At 41.5% G+C, this 26,255-nt stretch overlaps 2 protein-coding genes across 3 annotated transcripts; both read left to right on the forward strand.

The window, feature by feature from the left end:
- Positions 1 to 48: 48 nt before the first annotated feature.
- On the forward strand, positions 49 to 12,597 carry LOC117769647 (moesin-like). The gene is made up of 15 exons (XM_034598709.1): positions 49 to 1,140; positions 1,735 to 1,782; positions 2,011 to 2,094; positions 2,174 to 2,269; positions 2,433 to 2,555; positions 3,793 to 3,944; positions 4,048 to 4,131; positions 4,225 to 4,371; positions 5,062 to 5,158; positions 5,712 to 5,875; positions 6,011 to 6,141; positions 6,315 to 6,475; positions 6,922 to 7,014; positions 8,134 to 8,367; positions 10,620 to 12,597. The coding sequence occupies exons 1-15, from the start codon at positions 1,132 to 1,134 to the stop codon at positions 10,782 to 10,784; spliced, it is 1,788 nt and encodes a 595-aa protein (XP_034454600.1). The 5' UTR covers positions 49 to 1,131; the 3' UTR covers positions 10,785 to 12,597.
- A 1,078-nt stretch (positions 12,598 to 13,675) lies between these two features.
- LOC117769646 (androgen receptor-like) lies at positions 13,676 to 24,719 on the forward strand. Of its 2 annotated transcripts, none has more exons than XM_034598707.1 (9): positions 13,676 to 14,688; positions 15,690 to 15,826; positions 16,146 to 16,262; positions 16,675 to 16,821; positions 16,957 to 17,163; positions 18,300 to 18,444; positions 19,932 to 20,062; positions 20,185 to 20,336; positions 23,537 to 24,719. In XM_034598707.1, the coding sequence occupies exons 1-9, from the start codon at positions 13,829 to 13,831 to the stop codon at positions 23,699 to 23,701; spliced, it is 2,061 nt and encodes a 686-aa protein (XP_034454598.1). In that variant the 5' UTR covers positions 13,676 to 13,828; the 3' UTR covers positions 23,702 to 24,719. The 2 variants fall into 2 exon arrangements, with proteins under 2 accessions (XP_034454598.1, XP_034454599.1); XM_034598708.1 differs by having other exon boundaries at positions 13,829 to 14,688; positions 16,675 to 16,818.
- Positions 24,720 to 26,255: the final 1,536 nt, after the last annotated feature.

A 26,255-nucleotide genomic window follows, 5' to 3' on the forward strand; every position in this document is an offset into this window, starting at 1 on the left:
CACACACACACACACACACACACACACACACACACACACACACACACACACACACACACACACACACACACACACACACACACACAGCCTGTGAATACACTGGTGTGTAATCCCCATTAAATTGATCTGTTACACTGTGATGGAAACAATCAAAGTCCAACAGCAGCTGTAAATACTGCATGAAATAAATTAAAGACGTCTAGTGAGGAAGCCAGGTTAAAAAAACAAACGCATTAAAAAGGGAAAAATATGGTAATATCAGGGGGGAAATATGGAGTAACTCCTCTCTATCATCACCATCTATCAGGACTGGGGCTGGTGGTGAAACAAATAAGTGAAGTTAAAGTGAGAGGCCTACCACAAGGATGAAATACGCTAAGAATATAACGGAACTGAAAGTAGAAGTAGAATAGTCCTTGTCGGTGATCAGTGGCTCGCAGCATTTTATTTTTGGTCTATATTAGTGCTGCATTCCATAAGCTAATGTTACACACATACGGAAACATTTTCATTTCTGTATTTGGCCCATCCCTTCTTGAGATTACAAGAGAACTCTAATTTACAAGCACATGCATCAACCAGTATTACATCTACAAAAGGACAAAGAAAATATTGAAGGAAAAGATTTTGTCTCTCTTGTTGCAACATTAATAGCAGGCCTACAACCAAACACACCACCCCACCGGCCAAAGAATTAGTGTATGCCATAACAACATATGCTTAAAACATTAACTGGGAGGATTATTAGATTAGCAGAAAGTGCTGGCACTTTCACCGCTACTGGAACATCAGGATCTGATGAGTAACTGTTAACTCCTGCCCCTCTATAAAAAGGTTTGAGAGACACAGACCTCGTCCAGATCCTACGTGAATGATGCGCAGTCAAAACTTTAATCAAGGACAGTGGGAAAAGTGGGCAGCAAAGACGGAGGCGGGTCTATCCACAGTGCGGGGGCCTCTGGCTGCCATTGGATTAACCAAGAGAGAAATACTTGGGAACAATACAATGGTCCATTCTCATTCAGTATAATCCTTGTCGGTATTGCAAGCAGTTTCATATGACTGCAAAGAAAAGGCTTCTACAAGCACCTCTCTCAAGAAGTGTTACAACTAGAGATTTAAAAAATACAAATGTCAACTGTAAGTAGATATCTTTCATTGTTTATCGCTCGGTTTCACCATGTTTCATATTTGGTAACTCTATAGTAGTGTTTGAAATTTGTGAACCTACTCTGTATTGTAATTGTATTACTGTGAGACGGCATTTGCCTGTTGTTCTTATACCTGAAGATGTGTTTTTTAGAGCAAAATATATGAAGATGTTTCTAATTTGTTGTGTTTGCATTCCTGGATTTATTCTTGTAAAAAGTAATTGTTAAATTTGCTCTTCTTTTCTTCAACAGCAAGATTTTCAAATGCAGCACATTATGACTATTACTGTTATTAATATTAAGGATTTATAGGCACTGATGGAGGGCTGTCTTGCTCAATAAATCTCAGAAAAGCTCACGAGGAGTGGACCAAACAACATGTCCTCTAAGCTGCTTTTTTTTCTTTATCACAAGTTTATAGCAACAATTGCAAATTTGTGTTTTGCTTTTAAATGCAAGAATAACCTGAAGTGGGTGTCACTGATTTCCCCCTGTCAATTTATAGTTATGCATCATGGAATAAAACCCCCATGTTCTTGGTTAAGTCTAAAATATACTGTACGGCTTCATTTTTTGATTGTAGTCCCCACCAACCTCTTGCGATTGGATGCTCCTGGTTGAACAGAAGAATGTAAGAAAACCTTCTTTTTGGTAATTTTAGCAGTAAAAAAAAATAAAATTTAAAAAAACACATTTAGCATTGTTTCAGAACAAAGAAAGTTGTCACAGAATCCGTAGTGCTCTTTTTCACTCAGTTGTTGGTCTGCATGCTCCTTGATGCTTCTCCAGTGACACAGATGAATGAACAGCAGGGATCTATTTTCCTCCTGTATCTGAGTGTGCGTGTTTTCTCTGGTAGATAAATGTTCGGGTTACAACCATGGACGCTGAGCTGGAGTTTGCCATCCTGCCCAGCACGACTGGCAAACAGCTTTTTGACCAGGTACGCTGTGCTCTACAATCAAACAGGCACTTTGCCAGGGATGAAATATGTACTTACTCACACTTATTACCATGTTTAGATAGTGAAGACCATCGGGCTGAGGGAAACCTGGTTCTTTGGCCTCCAGTATCAGGACAGCAAAGGCTTCTCCACATGGCTCAAGCTGAACAAGAGGGTGAGGGAAAACGTTTTTGCATGTGCTCGACATCTCGCGATGTCATAGCCCGTCTCCCCTGATGGCTGAATATAAATGAAGATGTTGGTTATGGTTTTGGTAATGTAACTGTACACCCCATCGAGGCTAATTAGTATATATTCCTTTACTTCGGCAATCCCAGGTGACAGCTCAGGATGTGAAAAGGGACAACCCTTTGTTGATTAAGTTCAGGGCCAAGTTTTACCCTGAGGATGTCGCCGATGAACTGATCCAGGAGGCAACGCAGCGCTTATTCTTTCTGCAGGTTGGAGATGAGCACACACACACACACACACACTATACAAGAATACTGATGTTTTTCAAGGGAATTGTATTGTAGTGGAAACTGGCACCCTGATACATTAGATCGTAATGATTTGCTTTCCCCATCATTCCAACAGAATTTCTGAATTATACTACACCAATTTTTTTCTTTACACCAAACTAACCATCCATGTTCTTAAATTTTAAAAGTTAAGTTTGCATCAATATAACGTGATTAATCTAGACAAAAATATCCAATCTTAGTCAAGTGATTATCACCATGGAAATGGTGTTGTCTTACGCAAGAGTTACAGTTACAGTTTAGATCCAATGACAAATAACCAATCTCAATTAAAACAAATGCTGAACCTGTGGGGGTTCCACGATGAGTCGTGCAGATCCTCGCTAATTCTCATGGGTTTTCCATTAGGGAGTACATGCACAAAAAATAAACACCAAAACACAGTGACGAAAAAAATATTCAGATCCTTCACTTACAATAATGTGCCAATACGACCAGGCGCACACATCCTGCATAAAAGTAAAAGTGCTTTAGAAGCTAAATTTAGTTAAGGTATTTAAGTCAAGGCATTGTTTTTGTCCTTTTGAGTGATATCGTATTACATATAAAATAATATGTTGATAAATATTGAATCATCAGTGTGCATGCAGCATTTTATTCTTGGAGCTGCAGTAAGTGCAGCTAATATCTACTTTATAGTAAGTTTTATATACGTGCATGAAATTCATCCGAGGGACTGTGGCATAAGAATAAAAAAACAAAAGTTTTCTCTAATCTTGGATTTTTTGGTGAGATGTTGGATCATTTGAATATTTATTAAAATCACAATGAAATATGACTCCGACTACGCAATGCTTTTTGTAAGATGTCAGAAGCCAGAGAGTTTCCAAAAGAATGGTTTAATCTTTAACATTGTTTTGTATTTGAAAACGCTTTTTATATTATCCATTGTGTGAAATCTCTAACTTTAAGATAACTAGTAAGTTGAGCTGCCAAATAGATGCAGTGGAGTGGAAAGGACAAATTTTCCCTCTGAAATGTAATAGAGTATAAAGTATAAAGTGGCATAAAATGAAATACTCAAGTAAAGTACCAGTCAATTTCCATCAAGAGAGTAAATATAGGATTTATTTTCTGTTTTCCAAATTACCAATAATATGATGTAACAGAAAGGAATCGAGTATAACAGATCTTTCTGTATTTTCTGTGTCTTAAGGTAAAAGAGAGCATCCTAAACGATGACATATACTGTCCACCTGAGACTGCAGTCCTCTTGGCCTCATATGCGGTTCAGGTCAAACATGGTGACTACAGGAAAGACTATCACGTACCTGGATACCTGACAAAAGAGAAGCTGCTGCCACAGAGGTAGTGAGCCTTTGTGCATATTGATGTTAACCAAAGGTCACCTTAATTCCAGTATCAGTCACCTGAATTCTAACTGATGTGTCCTATTCGCTGTTAAAACCAGGGTTTTGGAGCAGCACAAACTGAATAAGAATGAGTGGGAGGAAAGAATCCAGGTGTGGCACCAAGAGCACAAGAGAATGCTGAGGTACTGCACTCGTACTTTACAAAAAAAAAGTTGTGATATCATAATTTGGCAAAAAAGTTGGTCGGTACTTCATTAACCTATTCCACACCACAGAGAAGATGCCATGGTGGAGTACTTGAAGATAGCCCAGGATTTAGAGATGTATGGGGTGAACTATTTCAGCATCAAGAACAAGAAAGGCTCCGAGCTATGGCTGGGAGTGGACGCCCTGGGTCTCAATATCTACGACAAAAAGGACAAGTATAAAATGCACATCTATCTATGTATGTCTGTCTTTGTCAAAGTGGTTTTGAGTCAATGCACACTAACTGTGACTGTTGCATACGTGTATGTCATTGTTTATACATGCTCATGACATGGCTCTAGGGATGACGACTCATCAGTCAGTTGGTTGGTTGGTTTTGGACTATAAGAATGATCTCCATGAAATCTTGTTCTCACATTCATGGTCCCCAGAGGATAAATCCTGCAAAATGTTGGTGAACTTTACATTTTTATTTTCTACTCAAATGTTTAAACAATTACTGGCTGTCAGAGGATGAATCCTATTGACTATTGACATATATTTTTCTCCAGTGACACCTACAGGTCAACCATCAACATCCCAAAAATTTGTACAGATATGATTTTTGGTCGGTGAATCCTAATGAATTTGGTGACTCGTCAACTTTCCCTCTCTTGATAGACAGACAGACAGACAGACAGACAGACAGACAGACAGACAGACAGATAGATAGATAGATAGATAGATAGATAGATAGATAGATAGATAGATAGATAGATAGATAGATAGATAGATAGATGAGGTCCTGTAAATACTTTATACCATTACTCATATTTTAACTTCATGCCCCAACCATGCAAAGAACATGCTAATGATACCACACTGTGGACCAAACTGTAATTGTAAATCATACCATTGTTTTATAGGATGACCCCGAAGATTGGCTTCCCCTGGAGTGAGATCAGAAATATTTCCTTCAACGACAAGAAGTTCGTCATCAAGCCAATCGACAAGAAGGCTCCGGTATTCCATTACATAATTAGCTATCCTTAATAGCGATTGTTTTGCAGCAGTTCTTATGTCTATAAAGCGTTTCATTCCATGAAATAAAGCACATGCTGTCAGGCCATATTATCAGGTTATTTTGTGGTAAATTTGCTCTTTTTCCGACACACTAATAGACAGAAAAATTCATAGAATACTTTATCAAAGAATGACCAATTCATATTTATTCACTGTAGCTGTAATCAGTAGGTGTGAGAGAATCCTACATCCTTATTATTGGAAAAATACCAACTTTGCAAATGTAAAGATTACAAAAAACAATGTCATGACAGCGACTGGTATTTGATCTCATTCACAAATATGAGTATAGCCTCTCAGTTCATCTTGCCTTCCGACTGCAAGAAAGAATCCAAAAGTTTAAGAAAAGAAAGTAATTCAATTCCCCCAAAACTGAATTATCCCTGGAGGTTATTTAAGCCAGTACTTGAATGTAAAACAGATGTGATGTTGATTATGTGTCATAAATAAAACCCTGGGCGATCCCTACTTGGTGGGTTTTTTTGTGTTGCAGGACTTTGTTTTCTACGTTCCTCGTCTTCGCATCAACAAACGTATCCTCGCATTGTGCATGGGCAATCACGACCTATACATGCGCAGACGTAAACCTGACACCATCGAGGTGCAGCAGATGAAGGCCCAGGCCAGAGAGGAGAAGAATAAGAGACAGATGGAAAGGTGAGTGTAAAGATGAAATTATGTAGGATTTTAGAGAGTTTACAGTTTACAGTCTGTTCCCTCTGCTTTAAGAAATAAGTGTGAGGCGATACAGCGTTTTCTAAGATGTGTATTTATGCACAATTCTCCTGTCAGGGCTCTGCTTGAGAGTGAGAAGAAAAAGCGAGAAAACGCCGAGAAGGAAACAGAGAAGATTGCCCGAGAGACCATGGAGCTGATGGAGAGATTGAAACAGATTGAAGAGCAGACAAAGAGAGCTCAAGATGGTCTGATAACTTTGTGGATATAAATTTTTCTTAACTTGATTTATATTTTCTCTGTCTGACATTAAAATAATGGTTTTGCTTGTGGAAATATGAAGGCAGTATCGCTTTAAAGCTCATCATATGTGGGCTTGTATGTGTGTTGGATGCGTGTGTATGCGTGCGTGTGATTTCAGAGCTGGAGGAGCAGACACGGAGGGCTCTTGAGCTGGAGAAGGAGAGGACAATTGCCCAGGAGGAGGCTGAGCGCCTGGACAAGGACCGAAAAGCTGCTGTGGAAGCTAAAGCAGCCCTGCTATACCACTCTGAAACCCAGATCAAGAACCAGGAGAGCTTGGTACTCATGCAGTACACATTGGCATTCCAATTTATTAATTCAATTGAAAGGATTCAATTGCACAGATCTGTTTTCCAAACCCCTTAAAAAACTTGTAGGTCTAAAATCAATGTTTAGCCTGACAAAATTCACGTTATTCATTTAACAAAGGACTCATTATGGTACATTTACATACAGTCCATTGATCAAGTCCTCAAAGCTACAACCAAACGGTCAAGTTGTGATGTCATTACATTTAATTCTGCTTGATAGTAAAAGTATTTTACCTTGATTTGATTTACATTTTCAGCTACAACTGATGGAAATTAACCTAAGCTGTGATGCTGCATAAGAACTCACATAAGCACACACTGACAGATAGAGCACATTGACCTTATATCAGATGCATTCTTTCCTCTCTTCCCATTTGTGTGACTGTGTGACTGTGTGACTGTGTGTGTGTGTAGGCCACTGAGCTGGCAGAGCTTACCTCTAAGATCTCCCAGCTGGAAGATGCCAAGAAAAAGAAGGACGAGGAGGCGATGAGATGGCAGAAAAGGGTGAGAATTAATCAAAGAACCACAAGAGAGATAAAGGATGAATCAAACATGAGCAAAGAGGGATGTGTGACACTGCTTGAGTATTAAATCCAAGTAAAATAGAAGCAAAGCGTCGCCCACAGATAAGAATATCACTCGACTTTCGAACAGTGATAGTATGAATTATGTCTCTGCCACTGGACTGTCAAATATAGGAAACTTTAGCACCATGAGAAGAAAGGAACAAATGATAAATGTATATGTTAAACTAATACTAAAGATTTATCTGAGGTGGGTGCAAATCTTTGTACGCAAAATGGGAGGTCTATACTTTTCTTATGAGTATGGGCGCCTTTTGCATGAAATGCCGTGAAGTTTGTTTACAGGTAAAATGACCTCACAGCAGAAATGGAACAGTGTGAGCAGTATCACAATTACAGTGACGAAAATGATCACATATTATCGTTGTATTGTTACGATGTGCTGAAAATGTTCTGTTTTCACTCAGTTTAATATTTGAATAATATATGTATTATCAATAAAAAATATTAATCTGGCACCATATAACACCATATCAAAAGTGCATAATTAACATTGAAGAAAAAAATCCTTTATCTGGCAAAAGAAGCATTTAGCTTTACGATGAAAACCTCCCGTAATGTAAAATTTTAGAGAACTTATTCAAATGTGCCTATAAGAACAACACAATCATTATGAACAAAGTATTGCAACCATATGTGACCTAACCAGATGACAGATGGTGATGACGAATTATATAACGACACAAAACTAGCGGAGCCGAGGAGAGAAAGAGTCTGGAGTCTGGAGTCTTTTTTTTTTTAAACCCATGCAATTTGGCAAAAGAGGATGCTAACAGTTGCCAGCTATGGCCAGAGCACTGGCACCTTATGCTGTTACAGTACCAACCAAATCACCACGGTAATCATGGTAATTGAAGATTGAAAAAGTACAACTAACCGTCAGGAACTTGACCACGGTTTAACGTTTCATCCTTCCCTCATAGTTGTTTAGTCTTCAAAGGTATATTTTTGGTACCCCGTGTTTCAATCATATCTAGTAGGATTCTTGCCCTTTAATATCCAACCACGGTGCTTCACTGCAAGTCGTGTGTGTTGACAGGCGATGATGGTTGAAGCTGATTTGGAGCGAACCAAAGACGAGCTGAAGACTAAACTCATAGGTGTCCACATTCAGGATTCTGTCCACTCCCAACTGGATGAGCATGACGAGACAGACGAGAGCAGCGCAGAGGCCAGCGCTGAGCTGACTTCCCCGGGCATGGTCCGAGATCGCAGCGAAGAGGAGAGAGTCACAGAGGCTCAGAAGAACCTGAGACTGCAGAAAAACCTCAAGGTAAGGTTAAGTGAATACAGTATGGTAAAATGTCTCATTTGAATGATTTGTTCTTCTCTTACTCCCTTTGAGTCAGAGGTCAAGGTCAGTTGGAGATAAGCAGCCCTGAAGCCGCCCTTGAGCTTTTAAGTTTGTACAGAAACAAATCACAAAGCACCTTCAATATTTAAATTTGAAGGTTCAGTACATAATGCTTTCTTTAATTTGCAACTGAATGCTGACATCAACGTGTCTCTGCCTATCGGCACATTCTCTAATGGACTTTAATAGCTCCAACAAAACAGAGCATCCCTCTTCTCTCTTTAAAAAAAAAAGTCAATTTCATTTTACCCATGCTGAATTAAATGCCCACTGCAGTCCAGATTGAAGCATATTTAGAACTAATTTTTTTTTTTGGACAATTTTGGTACCCAGGGGATGACTCCGAATGATCTCTCGACCTTTCCTCCAACGCAACGCTTTGTGATTCTAAGTGTCTACAACCGACACCTTAGGACTGACTGTAATAACAACGGTGATCTAATACAGTGGTTCTCAACCTTTTTTCAGTGATGTACCCCCTGTGAAATATTTTTTCAGCTAAGTACCCCCTAACCAGCGCAAAGCATTTTTGGTTGAAAAAAAGATGTAATACACAGCGCTGTGGAGTGCCTTGACGTACCCCCAGGGGTGCACGTACCCCCATTTGAGAACCACTGATCTAATACATACATTTGTTCATTTTTTGGGTTTGTGACAAAAAAACATCAGGAAATCAGCTGTTCCATTAGCAAATGTTAGCATGTTAACCCTTCAAAAACAAAATGGAGAATATGATACCTGCAGAATGGAAGCCTTTTAGTATTGCCATTGTGAGCATGATAGCATGCTAACATTAGCATTTCACCCACTTGTGGTGTTGTTTTGGTGATGGTAATGTTGGTCTGTCTGGCGGTTGATTCATCACTCCAAACTGAAACACCTCGAAACGATAAGATGGATTCCCTTGAACTGACATTCATTGTCCCCTACATTCATTGTATATAATGAGGACATGTTTTTACTTCCTCTTACCATCCAGAAATGAAGCCAAAATGTCCCAGATACTAACACTTCCATCTTACGCATTTGGAGTCAAACTCTGTACAGTAACAATCGGAAGTCTCGACGATACATCGATATATATCGTGAGTCAGTCCCAGCTGTCAATCATGACATTTCGACCCATTTTTATAGCATCTAAAACTGTATTAAAATCAAACTTATCGGGAAAATGAAGACTTATACACATATCCGTGTGATAAGAACTATCTAAAACCATCTTTGAGAACAATGTATTTGAGGTGTTCTTTGACTTTCTAGTCTATGTGCCATCTGTTAACATGGAGGAGGCGGGATTCATCACCTACACTGCAGCCAGCCACTCGGTGACAATCAAGACACTTATGCCTCACTTTTGAGGAGCTGTCATGTCGTGTCATGTTTTAATACAATCTATGGTCCTCACAGGAACAACATTACTGACTTTGGAGATTTTAGCATCACAATCAAGTTGATATTTGTGGTCCATTTTTTACAACCATCAAATACATTGCTGTGAATTTGTTGCTCAAAGATTTCCTACAGCTCAGAGACTACATTAACTGAGTAAATATTAGGCAAATATAAAAGTCTGCATGTTAACATTACCGCTGCGAGTGAGATTCAGCTCAAAGCAATGTTGTGCGTGGGGTCAAATTCACAGGGCCACTCATCTTGTTTCCATTCACTGAAATCCGATTTTGATAGTCAAGACTTAATAGGAGGTATAGTGGATATGTTTGAGTGACACTTTATTGTGCCACCTCATACTGTTGGTGGTTTGAAAGCTGCCTTTCTGTTGCTGTTGTTTGTTTTGAGATTTGTGTCTCTGTTGACACACTCATATCAGCAGATTCCACTCTGCTGTAAAGTTAATTGCGGCCAAAACTTGTGTTTCCCTGAGAATTCAGTGCACTTTGAATAATTTAACATTGTTGCGCATACTTTATCACTCTGCTTGTTTCATTCAAGTCGCAAATCCCAAACAGAGCGGGGTCTATTACAACTGATAGAAATGTTGTCTCTATCTCACAGACAAAACCAGATATGACTCAACACAAAAATGGGCCTAATAACGATGGACAATAGAGTGTTTTCAGATGGGGATTGGGGGGAGTGCTGTGGTGAGGGGTTAGGGCTTTTGAATAGTCTGGTAAGAAGCTTTCATTCACTGTGTTTGCGCTCTCTTTCAGTTCCTGAGCACTGAGCTGGCTGGAGCTGTTGATGAGAGCAAAAAGACCCCCAATGACCTGATCCACGCCGAGAATGTGAAGGCGGGCCGCGACAAATACAAGACCCTGCGTCAGATTCGCCAGGGCAACACCAAACAGCGCATTGATGAATTTGAGTCCATGTGAGACGGTCTGGTTTTTTAGGCCTGGAAAAGGAGAGATAATGAGTTGGACACACTTAGAGATTTTAGAAGTGTAGTTGCAGACAATTACTTAGTGTAGGTAGTAAATTAAGATGACGCAACAATCTGACATTGAATATTATATTGATACTATGGTTTGATGCCTTGTCCGTGATTTTATAAAACCTTCAATAGAGCACATCCCCCAAGGCCAAACAATCCTATACATCTGTCTTGCAACTATTGGTATTGTGTAACTTCATTGGTTGCATGTTGAATGAAATTCTGATGTTTGCATCACTAAATACTACTGGTTTACTACTGGTACCATTTGCATTTTAATAAGTATAACTCTATAATGTGGATTCAGCATTTTCTTCCAACAGATTGAGATATTATATTGAGATATATGGATATACTGTCAATATGTAGAGATAATAAATATCTATATAAATCTATATATCTGATATATTATCTTATATCCAGGATTCAGATCCTTAACTCAAGTAAAAGTATTAATTCCACACCAAAAATACTCCACTACAAGTAGATGTGCATTCAAAACCTTTTTTATCAACAAAATGAACTATAAGTATAAAATGTTAACTCACTCAGTGTAGTAAAATGTTTTACTATTTTACCTGACAACTATGCATTAATATTACTGCTGCATTAATGTGTATGATGCATCTTACTGCTGTATATTTTTCTGTCGATGTTTTAAGGTTGAGCACATGAACTACTTTATACACTGTTGGGTGGATTAATGTATAGCAACACATCATATTCTATACGATCATCAAATGTCTGAGGGAACCATGCATCTGAACCATGAGACTTTTAGCTCTGTGATGGTACATTGGCACGTGAAAAGCAAATGAAGCTGTCAGACATTTGTGGTTGAGCACAAAGTACAATATTTCCTTCTGAGATGTAATGGAGTAGAAGTAGAACGTTGCATAAATTCCATTAATATTAATGTTAACTACAAATACCTCAGATGTGTACCTCAGTACAATTCTTGAATAAATGTACTTAGTTACTGTCCATCACTGAGTAGAGCACACACTTCCACCAAGGCCAAACCGTCATACACATCTGTAATGTTATTAATTGCATGTTGAATGAAAAACTGATGTATACATTCCTAAATGCTACTAGTGCCATATGCACTTTGAGTAATAAGTACAATTCTGTAATCTGAATTCAGTGTTTTCTTCCACCAGATCCAGATCATTTTATAATCTATATATATAGATCTATAAAGTATTATTATCTTTTTATAGAGACAATATTTGAGATTTCTACATCTAATACATTATATTATCTCCCTATATTATTTTATATATATATATTACCCTATCTCTTAAGGAAAGTGATTGGAACTACCTCTTTAACCGGATCCACAGCAACATTTAATGAGTCCTCTCCACCAAATTGGGTGCTAATCGGATTTTCGTAATCCTGCTGACAAATACACAAACAAACAGATGGACAGGCAGACACCGGTGAAAACATGATCTCCTTGGCCGAGGTCATAACTCACCTTCGAAATACATTTTACATTTTGAAGGAACGAGAAACACATTACCAGTCGGGTTCAGTGTGGAAAATATATGAGGCCAAAATATCATCAGTGCTGTCAGTTATAAAAACTGCTTATGCTGACTGGTGAAAAACCTTGTTAGTACTGAATAATGAAAGCAGTCACATAGCATAATAACAAAGGACGTGTTATCACTCAAAATAAAAGTTAAATCATCTATACTTAATTGCAGAAATAAAATACACAGAAACACCATCAGAGTGTGTGTGTGTGTGTGTGTGTGTGTGTGTGTGTGTGTGTGTGTGTGTGTGTGTGTGTGTGTGTGTGTGTGTGTGCGTGTGTGTTTGTGCATCAGTTGTGACTGAATAAGCATCACCTCCAGTCCACCTAATGAGGCAAACAATTCATGCAGCACAAGAACTGAGCAGCTGCAATCAAAAATAAAACCCAATTATCACCCTCAAATAGATGCTTGTCAATCTTGTGTAAATCAACAAAGAAAATTAATGTAGTGGTGGAGATGGTCTATGTATTATCTCCAATCCCCCCCCCCCCCCCCCCCCCCCACACACACACAGCTGCACCTCGATCTCACTGTCATCGGCCACCGCAGCCAGCCCAGACTCCCCATGAGATGTACTTATTAGAAATACCGACTGATCTTGTTTTGATGATGTTTCTCTGTGTCAACACCATGTGCACTCTGTGGGCTCGTCCTCTAACTCCCTTCTCCTGTTGCTCACTGCTCGTCCATCAAACGCTGCCCAAAAATAAACGGATGAAAGTGCAGGGTGACTACCAGATCCCCCATTAACATTGCTGTGATTTCCCATTATGAGTTTTTAGTAATATATAATGTGTTGGCTTTGAATTTGAATTTGAGCAAGTGGGCTCGTATTTCATGTGATACGTGTGTCTATTTATTTGTGGATTGGGCCTCCAAATATTACTAAATCATTAATCGATTAAATTAGGAATACAGTGGTGGTCTTCTGTGAGGCTGGAAAGCAACGTCGCAGCTTGTCTCTAAATATTAAAGTGATTACAGTGAATCTACTTTTTAATTCTGATCATTCTCGCGAGATGTTTTCTTAGTTTGCGTTCAAATGACCCGTGGCGTGGTGCATGGTATCAATGAGCTAATAAGTTGCGTTCAGGGTCGTTGTCCAGCGCGTTAAACCGAGTCCCCTGCTAAACTTACAAACTCTCCCTGCGCCTCCTTCCACTCGCTGCTGACGAGGGGAGTTCGGATCGCATGGAACCGGTGCAGGAACCGATTCAGCTGTGAAGTTCGCCAGCTCCTCAGTGGCGGAGCGGAGCAGAACTCGATGGGACGTCCCTGCCCCTGAATCCAGTAGCTTACGTCGCTGACTGGTGCTCTCCGCTGAGACTCACGAGCGGAGGCTCAGTGAGTAGGCGTTCTCTCGCCTGGAAAGTGTTGTTTTATTTTTTCTTTGCGCAACCGAGCGCACTATCTCAACTCTGGCGGGCACGTGCCGAACATGGCCTTTCACTCGCGCCTGTCCGAAATAGAGGAAACGTCGCACTCGTTAATGATGAATGATCATGAACGCTCGGACACCGCGGACACTTACGTGTGTCCGACCACCGCCGAGCTCAGCAAGGCAGTGTCAGTGTCCCTGGGGCTGGATTCGGCGTCTTCTCCGCCCAACAACCCGCACCACTGCTCCGGCGGCGCCTTCCCGGACTGTGAGTCCTCCACCGCGGGGAACTGTACTTCTTCCCGGGCGGTGTCGGAGTTAGGAGCGGTCGCCCACACGAGCTCGCTGAGGGAGGACGACTTTGGAAAAGTGTGCCACGGCACCCAGCAGGTGAGCTGCATGGATATGCTCAGAGCGGGCGAACTCATGGACGGAGCGCGCGGCCCGGTGATCTCCAGATACGTCTGCAAGGAGTCAAACTTGTTCGCGAGCCCCGTGATGGAGCTGCCCGCGTCCTCTCGTGGGGACGAGCCCCTGCCCTTCCAGAAGCACTACTCTGCCTACTCTGATCACCCGAACCTGCACAGGGGCGCTCCGGGTGTGTGGTGCGCCAACGAGCGCGCATACGGCGGCCGATCCGAGCCCGAGAGAGGCGGATCCGCTGGACATAACTTGTTGGGTAAATACTGTAATTGTGGGCAAACCGGTCCCGGATTCAGACAGGAATGCCACTGTGTCTGGTATGGAAAGGGTGAGCAGCAGCAGCAGCAGTGTGGTAAAGATGGCATGCGTGGTGCGATGGCACAAGGATATGGCCAAGTGGAAAGATACCAAATTGCAATCGCTCAAGGACGAGCCACTTTCCCCACTATCAAGACGGAGCCGTCTGTGTGGGTGGACTGCTCAGATCGCACTTTCAGGTAAATAAGGAGACTTTTACAACAATTTGTTGGGGTTGTTCGTTGGCACCGGGTCAGAAGGTCAGCTCCGTTAATAGCCACACACATTCTTTCCTACCGTCCATTGGGTCTCAGCTTTCTTGAATGAGAAACAAAAGGGGGAATGCAGCGTGAACGGCGTGCCTAGTGACCACGCTTTAATCCACCAAGCTTTTAAGCAGGTTCTAATGAGCGTCGCATTGTTGTATTGTCTCCTTGTATGAAACATTTCAACTTGAGGCTTTATTTAGTTTGATTTATATTCTTTAAAGCTGTGCTGTCCCGCGTGGCGTTCCACTTAACGTCTTGATATTTCTGTAAAGATCTACAGGGCATCGTCATCAGCACAGTGCAAGTTAATCAAACGTGGTGAACATGATTATGGAGTATTGTTATTCGCCATGCCAGGTGCAGATGCCGCCATGTATCCGCATAAATCATCCTGGAGCTCTAACAGCCCCATGTGCCTCTCCCTCTGTGTCCTTGGCCAAATGTTTCAGCATGATCTCTGGACTGAGCCAAAGGACACCCTATCGCAGACTCCCCACAACTGTCCCTGTCTGTGCTGTGACTAGCTACACAAAGCACCAGTTAATATATCGGTGTCACTATAAACAAGAGATACAGCACCTGTTGCTGATCCTGCACTCACCAGAAGTCTATTTTATATTCTGGGTTTGCTTTGTTTGTAAAAAATCGCCTTCACTTGTTGTCACTGAATACATAGGGAAGTCTCCCGGTAAAATTGGATTTAGGGAATTCGTGCAGCAAACATCAAAACAGGAAGCCTTGCACTCTGTGAGGACAGACCTACTGACCTAAATCTGCTGTTAACTCCCTGTCCTCGTTTTTATTGCTATATTGTTGCTCCAAAAGGTTACAGCTGCTTTTAAATGTGACATTTCTGTCTAATCCTTTAAAAAGGTTTTTATTTTATTTGTCTGTGTGTGTGTGTGTGTGTGTGTGTTTGTGTTTGTGTCCAGGCATGAGAATTTGTTTCCAGGTGTGTACCTGTCTGACAGAAGAGTGTGTCAGGTGTGCAGCGACGATGCCTCGGGTTGTCACTATGGAGCCGTCACCTGTGGCAGCTGCAAAGTGTTCTTCAAGAGGGCTGCTGCAGGTGGGTGTGGAACACACACACACACACACACACACACACACACACACACACACACACACACACACACACACACACACACACACACACAAAAACACACACAAAAACACACAGATGCACATCAGTGCGCATTTACAATTACACATCCGCTGATTTAATTTCTTACACCCACTGTTTCGCTCCATGCAGTCAGGGCACAGTGACCTGACATTATGACTTGTTTGTTATCAGTAAACACCCACGTGTCGTTGCTATGAGTGGAAGCCGAGGCATTGTTGAAATCACTCCCCTCATCCCCACAGGACTTTTTTTGTGCCTCCAGGTAAGCAGAACCACCTGTGCGCCAGCCGGAACGACTGCACCATCGACAAGCTGAGGCGGAAAAACTGCGCTTCCTGCCGCCTTAAGAGATGCTTCATGTCGGGAATGACCCTTAAAGGTGAGGAATTAAAGGTGAGAACAGAAGGGGGAGACTGAGGAAGGAAAGTATGCGTGGTGTGTCCAAAAAAAATAGGGGTCAGCGTGGTCAGATACCTTAAATGCATTGGATCAGAACTTACTGATCAAATGTTCTAGCTTAAATACAGTGTAACAAATGCATTTCAGCAAAGGCCAGAGGAGCTTTTTTTTTTTTCTTCGTCTACCAGCCAATGATCAAAAAACTTTTCCACATGGTTACGATGAGGAACTGCTCCTTGGGCTTAACAGTCATTTAAGTACACTCCAGTCTTCCAATGTTCCCTGCTGTGAAATGTGTAATCAGACAAGTCAATAAAAACATTAACACTTCTTATCTCATTTTTGTCAATTTTTATCTTTTGCTCGTCCATATTTGCTGTGGTGGATTCTAGGTCGCCGGCTGAAGGGAGCCGCACAGACGAGGAACGGAGAGGAGGAGCAACCTTTCGCCGCCTGGAGGCCTGGAGATAGACAAGAGAGATCCGGGAAGAAAGATGTAATCTTGGATCCCGGAAGTGCAGCTGCCAGGGCTCAAGGTGGTGAGGATTAGTATTGTATACAAGCTCAAGTATTATGCTGACTCAATATTGAGCATACTTCTGCCATACAAGATTCTCTTCTTTGTATTATTTCGCCTGGCTCGTGTGTCACTCTGTCTGTATGTCTGTGAACAGCGTCCCAGGCCCTGGCTCTAAGCATACCCCCGACCCTGCGCTCCTGCCTATCACTGCTCAGCATCCTGCAGGCCATCGAGCCAGCTGTGGTCAATGCCGGACATGACCACGCGCAGCCAGACAGCCCTGCGTCCCTACTCACCAGCCTCAATGAGCTCGGGGAGAGACAGCTGGTAACTGTGGTGCGTTGGGCCAAGGCAATACCAGGTAACACAGCTTAGGCCAAGGCAACATGCTGCAAACTAGTCCATCCTACCCATGGTTCTCCTCTGCCAAGGCTGTTAGCAATAATCTGCTGTCTACTCTTTTGAGTTTCAGCATACTGCCCAGACAAAGCCGTTTGTATGTCATGCTTAGCAAAACACTGCGAGTTCCGGCCTGCCAACCGTATTGAGCAAATGAGGGGAAGACACAGTGGGTAGATGAAAAAAGAGCAGAGAGTAGCATCACTTTTATAACCTCCAGTTCACAATCGTTCACAAACATGTGCCAGAGAAAGTATCTAATGTGTATTTGAGTTGTAAGGAGCCTCAGAATCTTCTTTACCAGATAATGGGCCAAACATTTAGCCACATCTGTGGAACTCTACCTGCCATGTTGGGGTATGTCCTATGCAATGCAAAGCAGCCTGTTCAAATGTGAACCACTAGAGGGGGATATGATCATATTGAAGTCAAGTTTTGCTCTTTTTTTTTATTGAAACATACACAAAACACATACAAGACAGTCCCTGAGAGCCCACACGTATAATCAAAGACAATATAAATGTTGTCAGGCATACAAAAGGGGGATATATGACAGTCAGTGATTAGACACACACACACACACACACACACACACACAAAGTTAGGATCAAATACTGAAAGTTTCAGTTTGGATTCAGAATCTGCTACACCAATATAAAACACGCCGCGCCTCCTAAAGGGGGACATGAATCAAAGTAACAATTATTTATATATATCCTCAAAAAACGTCTTTGGTTTACCACAGTGCATTGGGATGTAAAAAGATTATTTAAAATCATTAATAAAACATTCATTTCCCTTTACTGCAATGAATAGGATATATACACATAAGGATTATCATGTTAACCATGTCAGAAACAGATGAATTAAGATTATCCAAATAAAAAAAGAATATGGGAAATGTTAAAGGTCGGAATGTCGGTAGAAGCCAAGTGATGCTGGCCTGCAGTGTGTCCATACTGTGTAATCTCTGTTGTCAGTAGTTAAAAGGGCTTCTCATGTGTTTTGATTGACATGTGTAAACTTCTGTCATCCTGTTGTCATCCCTTCGACTCGGGCAGACGGGCCCACGTGATTAAATACGCGTGTTGTTAACAGGTTTCCGTGACCTGCATGTGGATGATCAGATGTCAGTGATTCAGTTGTCATGGATGGGGGTGATGGTGTTCGCTTTGGGCTGGAGGTCGTACACACTTACTAACAGCTCCATGCTCTACTTTGCTCCAGACCTAGTCTTCAATGAGTAAGTCAAGAAAAACATTACCCTTCACACATTATATGTCTGTAAAGATCTAAGGTTGAATGAAAAAAGTTAAATAAAAGTTGTATTATTTAGGAGAAACACAGTTTTCTCGCATTGAACATCTGTAAAATTCATTGTGACATTTGGGTTTCACTTGTCACCACAACTGGAAAGAAAGACATCGTGTAATGTGAGCTTCAGAGAAAGACTAAAAGAAATCATCCATTGAATGTCGCCGTCTTTGGCGAGACAGTAAACAAGTATATTCTGTTCTTACCTCTCTATCTGATATACCTGGCCGCAGAGGGATCACCTCATATGAATTATTCCTTTTCATCTTTATTAAATTCATCAGTCTCTAAGAACCGCTGCAGCATTGAGCTGTATCACAAGTTAGGATTTGTGCTGCAACATCCCCCCAGCCTCTATGAAAACACTTCTGACACTTCAGCTCTCCTACTTTTGCACTTTTAAACCCTGAACACAAAGTTCATGGCCGTGCATGAAACAGCAATTTTCAGACATTAACTCTGGAGGATGACTGCGCAATTGTGTCCGGACTTTCTCCTTTTACACATGAACCACACATCAGAACTGGGCCTGGTGCAGCAGGCAGAGGCAGGATGTAATGAGGACATTTCACTGCAGAGATCACATGTTTTTGTTAACAGAACATCAACACCTGCCTCAGCCCTTATCACCAAAAGCTCTCTTGACATTTTAGGCGACGTCTTCTACGTGTATGGCACCGCTTATTCGTCCTGAAATATTTGTCATCTTGCTTTTTGAATTTTTGGGTCTGTCGGGAATTAGAAACATCATCAACACGACCTACAGAGGGTTTCCTGCTGTTTTCACACATTTTTACTTAGGGGCTGGCCAGACAAACTCCAAAACTTCCCAAAAAAAGTCCAGAGCCTCTGATTTAAACATTTGCGTTACTTACAGCTCCTCCGGGGGAATGTCTGGAGATTATCTGGAGTTCAGTGCTTGTCTGAAAGAAGCTGTGTAAATAGCAAAGCCACAGACTCACATCAGTACATTGTCCTCGTGGTTAAAGGAGGATGTTGCTCAGAAAGCTGAAGCCGGCCTCAAGCCCCTCGTAGCATCTTTTACTCGGCTGCTATTCCGCGCAACATTAGCGAGACACTCATTCTGTCTGCATTCGACCTCTGTCACTCTATTGTGCTGCTTCTGACCTGCATAGTCATGGTAGGTCTGCCTTTATAGCTGACCCTCATTTTGCTCTGCCTCTCTCGTTTTTCCATTATCCATCTCACTTATTTTTTCTCACCTCCGCCACTTCTCTTCTCTTTTCCATCCACTCTGGTTTCTGCCAATTGTGTTCCACCTTCCCATATTTCTCTCCGTCTGACCCTTTCTTGGCTTCTCACCTCCTCTTGTTTTTCGCAACTTGTGCTCCTTCTTCTTCTTCTCCTCTCATGCGGTTTTATTTCCCCTTCTTTACCGAAATCCCTTCCTCACAGCCACCGGATGCAAGTGTCCAGTATGTATGAACACTGTGTGAGAATGAAGCTGCTCTCCGAGAGGTTCTGCGTGCTGAAGGTCACCCAAGAGGAGTTCCTGTGCATGAAGGCGCTGGTCCTCTTCAGCATCAGTGAGTCAGCTCGGGGCCAAGTGAAATACAGCCACAATAGTGCGCAGCCATACCTCAGAGAATTGATGGGGCTGGATAAAGTCCGTGAGAGTTATTGTTGTGTTCTGGCTTTGTGGTCACAGTGCCAGTGGAGGGTCTAAAGAGCCAACGTTGTTTTGATGAACTGCGGACCTCCTACATCAAGGAGCTGGACCGTTTGGCCAGCCACAGCGGAGAGACCACCCGTACACAGAGGCTGTTTCAGCTCACGCAGCTGCTGGACTACCTCCAGTCGGTAATACACTCGCAGCTCCATTTCACATTTCACTCTGAAACAATATGTATAAGTGTCATTTGAGTTGGTGTCACAGAACCACACGAGCAGGAAATGGTGTGGATCAAAGTTCACCTCTTAAGTACACAAACAGTGTATTTGGCCTACAGCAATATAGGGTTTCCTTATTATTCACTAACTAAACTACACTGACCTTTTATAATTTCTAGCCAGTAATTACATTTTAAATCCAAGCAACAGTCTTTTTGTATTCAGTTACAGTCGCGTCTGTATAAGCAGTAACATCATCCTGACAAAACTAATTCTTCTCATTTTTCTACCAACTGACAAACCGAGGGTGCAGCAACTCTCCAGCCACTGACCAATAATAAACACACTCGTGTCATGTGACTCCACTGTACTGGCTGCTCATTGGCAGAGAAGAATGACAGAGTAACCCTCTGGTGGAAGCATCGGTACAGCAAAATAAGTGGGATAGTCCCTGACGAATTGTGATGAAGATAAACATCAAATACACACAGTCGTGTCACCCCTAACCCTAACCCTACATTGACTTACATCGATTTCCTGGAGACTTACTCTAATCTTAACCACCTAATCCTTACCCTAAATATAACCTTAAACTAAACCTAACCTTAATCTAAATTGAACCGAAACAAAAACCTAGTTATCGACATTATGAGGACTTGGTTTTTGTCCCCATAAGGAGGTCAAGTCTCATAATGTGACTACATAATCCGATTTAGGTCCCCACAACATGAGTAATACCTGGACCCTGCAAACCCACACACATGCACACAGGCAAAGCAGGAAACCATCTGCATCTCATGTCATCCAGTAGTTGCAGAGAAAAAGGCAGAGGCACTAGTTCCGATCTGCAGATGTAAACACATCTACACACAGAGAAAGAAGCTCCTGCAGCTCTGACACTTGCCCCACCTGTCGACAATGAGTGTTACACCTGCTCACTTATTTTATTTAATTGTTGCTTTTGCTAACTACACTCAAAACACTTATAGTCATCAAGTGTTTTCTGTTCTTCAAATGTGTTTTTGCAGTTACTTTTATTCAGGGAGGATCATGTCCTGCTCAGATTTTACTCATCTAAATAAAAACTCCAGGGCAAACTAGTGTGGCACCACGTAGAGACCCAACAGTCCACTTAAATTTAATTAATCTGCACCATCTGATATTTATTTAATCAAGAACCATGAATGATTCCCTGGGAAATCAGTTCAAATGTTGAAAAACGCCCTGACAATGTTAATGAAAGTGAACAAATAAGAACTCGAATTGTCCCCTGAACCGAAACTGAACAACATGTGATTTCTTCTCACACCACATCCTTCCACCAAGGTTCATAATCCATCTCGTAGTTTTGATGTAAATTCAAACTAACAATCCAAAAAACAAAGGCACAGTGGTGAAAACATAACCTCATAACATGACAGTGGTAAGTAAAACAACAGAAAAACATTTTCATTGATTCTGTTCCATCATTAAACTCTAAAAGTGTGGGTTATTGAAATAATTCCTTTTGTTCCAGAGTCCGCCCTGGATAGTTTACTACTTCCTAGAAACACTTAGCAGACTCGCCCGTCTGACTGTCAAGTACCTGTAAAAGCCTCAGATTAAGCCCGAGGCAGAGCACCGAACATTTGCTGTTTTATAGCCACAAGGTGAACCCTATTTTTCTGTATGATTAATATCCACTGGAGGATGGTCTGACACAGGGGTTCTCACTTTTATAAATTATTTTATTTTAAAGTAGAGGATCAATGAGTCGTAAATGTTTAAAAAAACCCTGCAGGTATTAAAAAAAAATGAAGCACTTTATGAAACTGTAATAAAACTACTTGGATTTTCACAAACTAGAAGCATAGTTTAGGTGCCTGTCTGACTATAGGTAGTAATATCAAGTGTGGAATCATATGAGTTAGCTCATTAAATACTTACAATGCATGTTCCCCTGTCACCTATCTACTCATTATTGAGATCATTCTGTTCAAACTCCTGCTTGAACTCCTGGGTTGAATATCTCCATGGCTCAGAGACCTCTCGTCCTTTTTTAACCTGGAGCAAATTAAGTTCAACTTGACTTTGGACTGTGGGAGGAAGCCAGAGTACCTGGAGAAATCTTGAAGACTTGAAGCAGGTTTATTATATTATTTATTATTATGCTCTATAATAATTATTTATTATTGAACATCTTCTATATGCTCATGCTTTATCAGTTATTTAATCAATATTTGAAGAGAGAAGAGCTGGTTGCTTCCTATTATTATTATTATTGTTGTTGTTGTTGTTACTACTATATTTTTTACTCTATTATTTATTTCCTTTTTTTAAGATTATGAATTATGATCTTATGTGCGACCGGGGGTGAGGGGGCTCAAATGTTTACAATGAAACCTTAATGCCATTATATCTCTTGTTATTTAAAATATATGATGTAAAATATTGAAGAAAAAAATACTGTAAATGTATTTTGCAATAGTTTTCTTTAGTGTAGTGCCCTAAACATCTGTAACTTAAAAATGACAATAATAGGAATTGGGCTAAGAGGGATGTAAAGAGTCTTGGTACATGAGCGACCACTAGAGGGTGTAGTTGCTTTCTTCTTTAATATCTTCAGAAGCTTTAATACTATTTTTGGAGAGAAGTATTATTTGTCACAGGAAACACACAGGAAACTGACTTCCCTGATCGGGGTGCGACCGGGGGCACAACTTGCAGGAAGTTTGCAGCGGCAGTGAGCAGAGCAGCAGCCCTTTGAGCCTCACGCCTCTCACTGTGGATTTACCCCTGAAGGGCTCAGCTCTGTCTGTGTCCCCCTCACGTCTCACATCTTCCCAGGCCTTAAGAGCTGGCAGGCAGCCAGTGCCTGTCTGGCAGGGATCTTTTAGGCGGAAGACCAGAGTTGATCGGGACTTTACAGTTCAGACCCCTTCGGCTTTAGCCTGCCTGTGGAGCTTAAGATTGTCACAATGAGTATCATCTTTTTAAACCCCTTCTTAAAGGTCGTGTCAAAAGACGGCGCTTCGGTGCCATTTGTTGTTTCCTCTTTCATCTGCAGACTTTTTTTCATCTGTTCTCTTTCAAGGTCGTACACAGCTAAGTGCATCGTCTTTGTTGCTAATAACCCCTGAATGATATTCCTTTTTTTTCTGTCTCTGTCTACCTCTGTCTCTTCATCTCAGATTGTGAGGAAGCTGCACCAGTTCACCTACGATCTCTTCATCCAAGCTCAGTCCCTGCAGACGCGCGTCAACTTCCCAGAGATGATCTCGGAGATTGTGAGCGTGCACGTGCCCAAGATCCTCTCCGGCATGGTCAAGCCCATCCTTTTCCACAATACGGCCTAGAGTTAGAAAGAGAGAGAGAGAGAGAGAGAGAGAGTGAGTCCCTTCACCTAGTCCTCCGAGAGGGGATTCATGATTTTACGAGGTGAAAGAAGTATAAGCCCCTATTTACAACAAGGCTACGAGTGGGTTTTAACAGAAGGGAATACAGCACATTCTTCCAGCCTAATCTAATCTAGTTACATCTACTCTGTTCTTCTCGCTGCCTGTTTTCTGTGTCACGCACAGCAAATGTTTCTGGAGCTGATTAAAACACTATTTAGCATGCATTCCTCCACGCAAAGCCCGTGAGTGGCCACTGGTCTGGCACGTAGTCTTCCTCAGCCCTTCGTACAGATTGTGACAAGAGGCCATATTTCATTCTGAGAGGTAAGACAGTAGAAAGGAAAGCTTTTCTTCTAATTTTTTTTCTTGCAGAACTCACATCACCGTAGCTTGTCTGTGTTTGCAGTAGTTTGACAGTTTGACTGGCGTTATTTTTTTCTTCCCCACAATGAATGTTATTGTGCGCACCTTAGATGAACAAAGTCGTTGAGTGACAGTTAATAATGGACGGTTGCGACATGCATGCTAAGAGGCAGCGGCATATGAAGACATTTCTGAAAGCTGTTCTCGTCTTTAGATTTAACTGGTTTAAGGTGACGACAAATGAAATGCACTTTTGAAAGTTACAGTGTTGATGTTAATGTTAAAAATGTATATTTGTCAAAATGCCACAGCAGAAACAACAAAGAAAGCAATGCGACAAAAACTCAACATTCTTCGATGACTAAATAGTGACAGTTCATTTTTTTAAAGTTTGCTTGTTTCTGAGTGTCAAAATGTTACAGATTTTCCAGAGTGGGCATTTCATACTGTTTTAACTTTTCTACAGTTTCTTAAAGTGTTCTTTGCAGGTGTTTTTGTTGTGTATCATCATGTACTTGTCGTAGCTTTTTGACAGTTTTGCTAAACGTCCAATGAATCGGCTCATTTTTGTTGCAACATTTACAGCCCAACATGTAATAAAACTGAAGCATGAGTGTGTATCTGGTGGTCGATAATGAGGGTTGAGGGCTGTTAATGAGTCGCTCTCGCTTTTTATAGCACGAGTCTGGTTAAAGTGTGGTCTCCCTTTTTTTTGTTTGAGTGCATGCCAGTGAGAATACAGTAATCTTCCCGTTTCCCCTCTGTCTTGATAGATTCATTTCAGTCTGTGGTGCAGTCAAGTGGACAGACAGGCTTTAGAAAACATCACAAGTATTTTCTACCGCTGAATTACCCACCCCTCGGGATTAACTCAGTCTCCACCCAGCCAGGTAATAGATCTCAGCAGGGACCCAGAACATATGACGGAGTCAAACGACGAGGCCTGGCTGATTTATTCAATCTCTTCATCCTGTGAGAAACAGCCCAGGCCTGCAGATCTTGCTTGGGTTTTAATGCCATCCAGTGGCGGATGTAGTAGCTGCACCCGTTCAATGAGGCTCAGCAGTGGCAGCAGGCTACTACATCTGTTGGATCCATTGACATTTGCTTCGTAATGTAATTGGACACGGATTCACTCGATGTTTGAACTAGGTTACCGTTAAATAGTCAGAGTCACGAGAAGGGAGCTCTCACAGCATGAAAGTGTGACGGCAAACACGGAATGTCTTTTAATAAAAGGCACAGTTCAGGGCTAAACCGTGAAAAAGTAACGCATTATTACACATAACACACAAGTAAAAGATTATATCAGAATGTTTTATTTAAAGAATCTGCAGATAATAGAGGAGGAAAACAAATAGCCTTTTACAATTTGTCCAATTGTTTGTAGGCCGAGAGGGGAAATGACACATCTTTAAGAGCTGGTGTATTTTCGGTACATGGGGCATGTAAAAACCCAAACTGTAAAAAGCAGCAGTCTGTCTGGGTAACCTCTCCCGCCTACCTCTAAGTCCCATTTCCTGAACCACCTCTTTCAACAAGTATTTGTCCCTCTCATAAATGAACTGGAGCTGAACGAAGTTGGGATCGAGAAAAGACACGCTGAAATATCACTTATTTCTAAATATACATTCCCTGTTACTCCGGCCCTGGTGGCTTTCCTTTAAAAGGAACTGCATCTTGTAGGTTTTGCAATGATCAAAAATGTATGTGTTGATGTCGACATTTGAACTTAGTTTGGATTCCATTTGATTTCTGTGTTTTCTCAGAGTCGGCCTTGCATCAATATTACATGCCTACTCTAGCAGAAGAGGGATTTTTTCCTGTTGGGTAATGGCAACCGCAGAAAGCACAAACACACTGGCCTCGAACAACAAAAGTTAAAACTCTTTCCTTATGTGAGGACGAAGGGAGGGAACGGGTTCACTTCCAGTGTGCGAGGATGACACAAAAAGAAAAAATCAGCGCCGGGCTAATAGAGAAGTGGCGACAGTTTAAACTTGACGCCAAAGTAACCAAACACCCACAATACCAGGACGCCGAGGAAATGCGGTTGGCACGGGGTACGGCCAACGCTAGCAGGACCTTTCATAAAACTCCTGCAAATGATGTCTTTAACACCAGTTTACCGCAACTCTACAACTACAGT

This window comes from Hippoglossus hippoglossus, chromosome 10 (genome assembly GCF_009819705.1).
Source record: "Hippoglossus hippoglossus isolate fHipHip1 chromosome 10, fHipHip1.pri, whole genome shotgun sequence".
Lineage (NCBI taxonomy): Eukaryota > Metazoa > Chordata > Actinopteri > Pleuronectiformes > Pleuronectidae > Hippoglossus > Hippoglossus hippoglossus.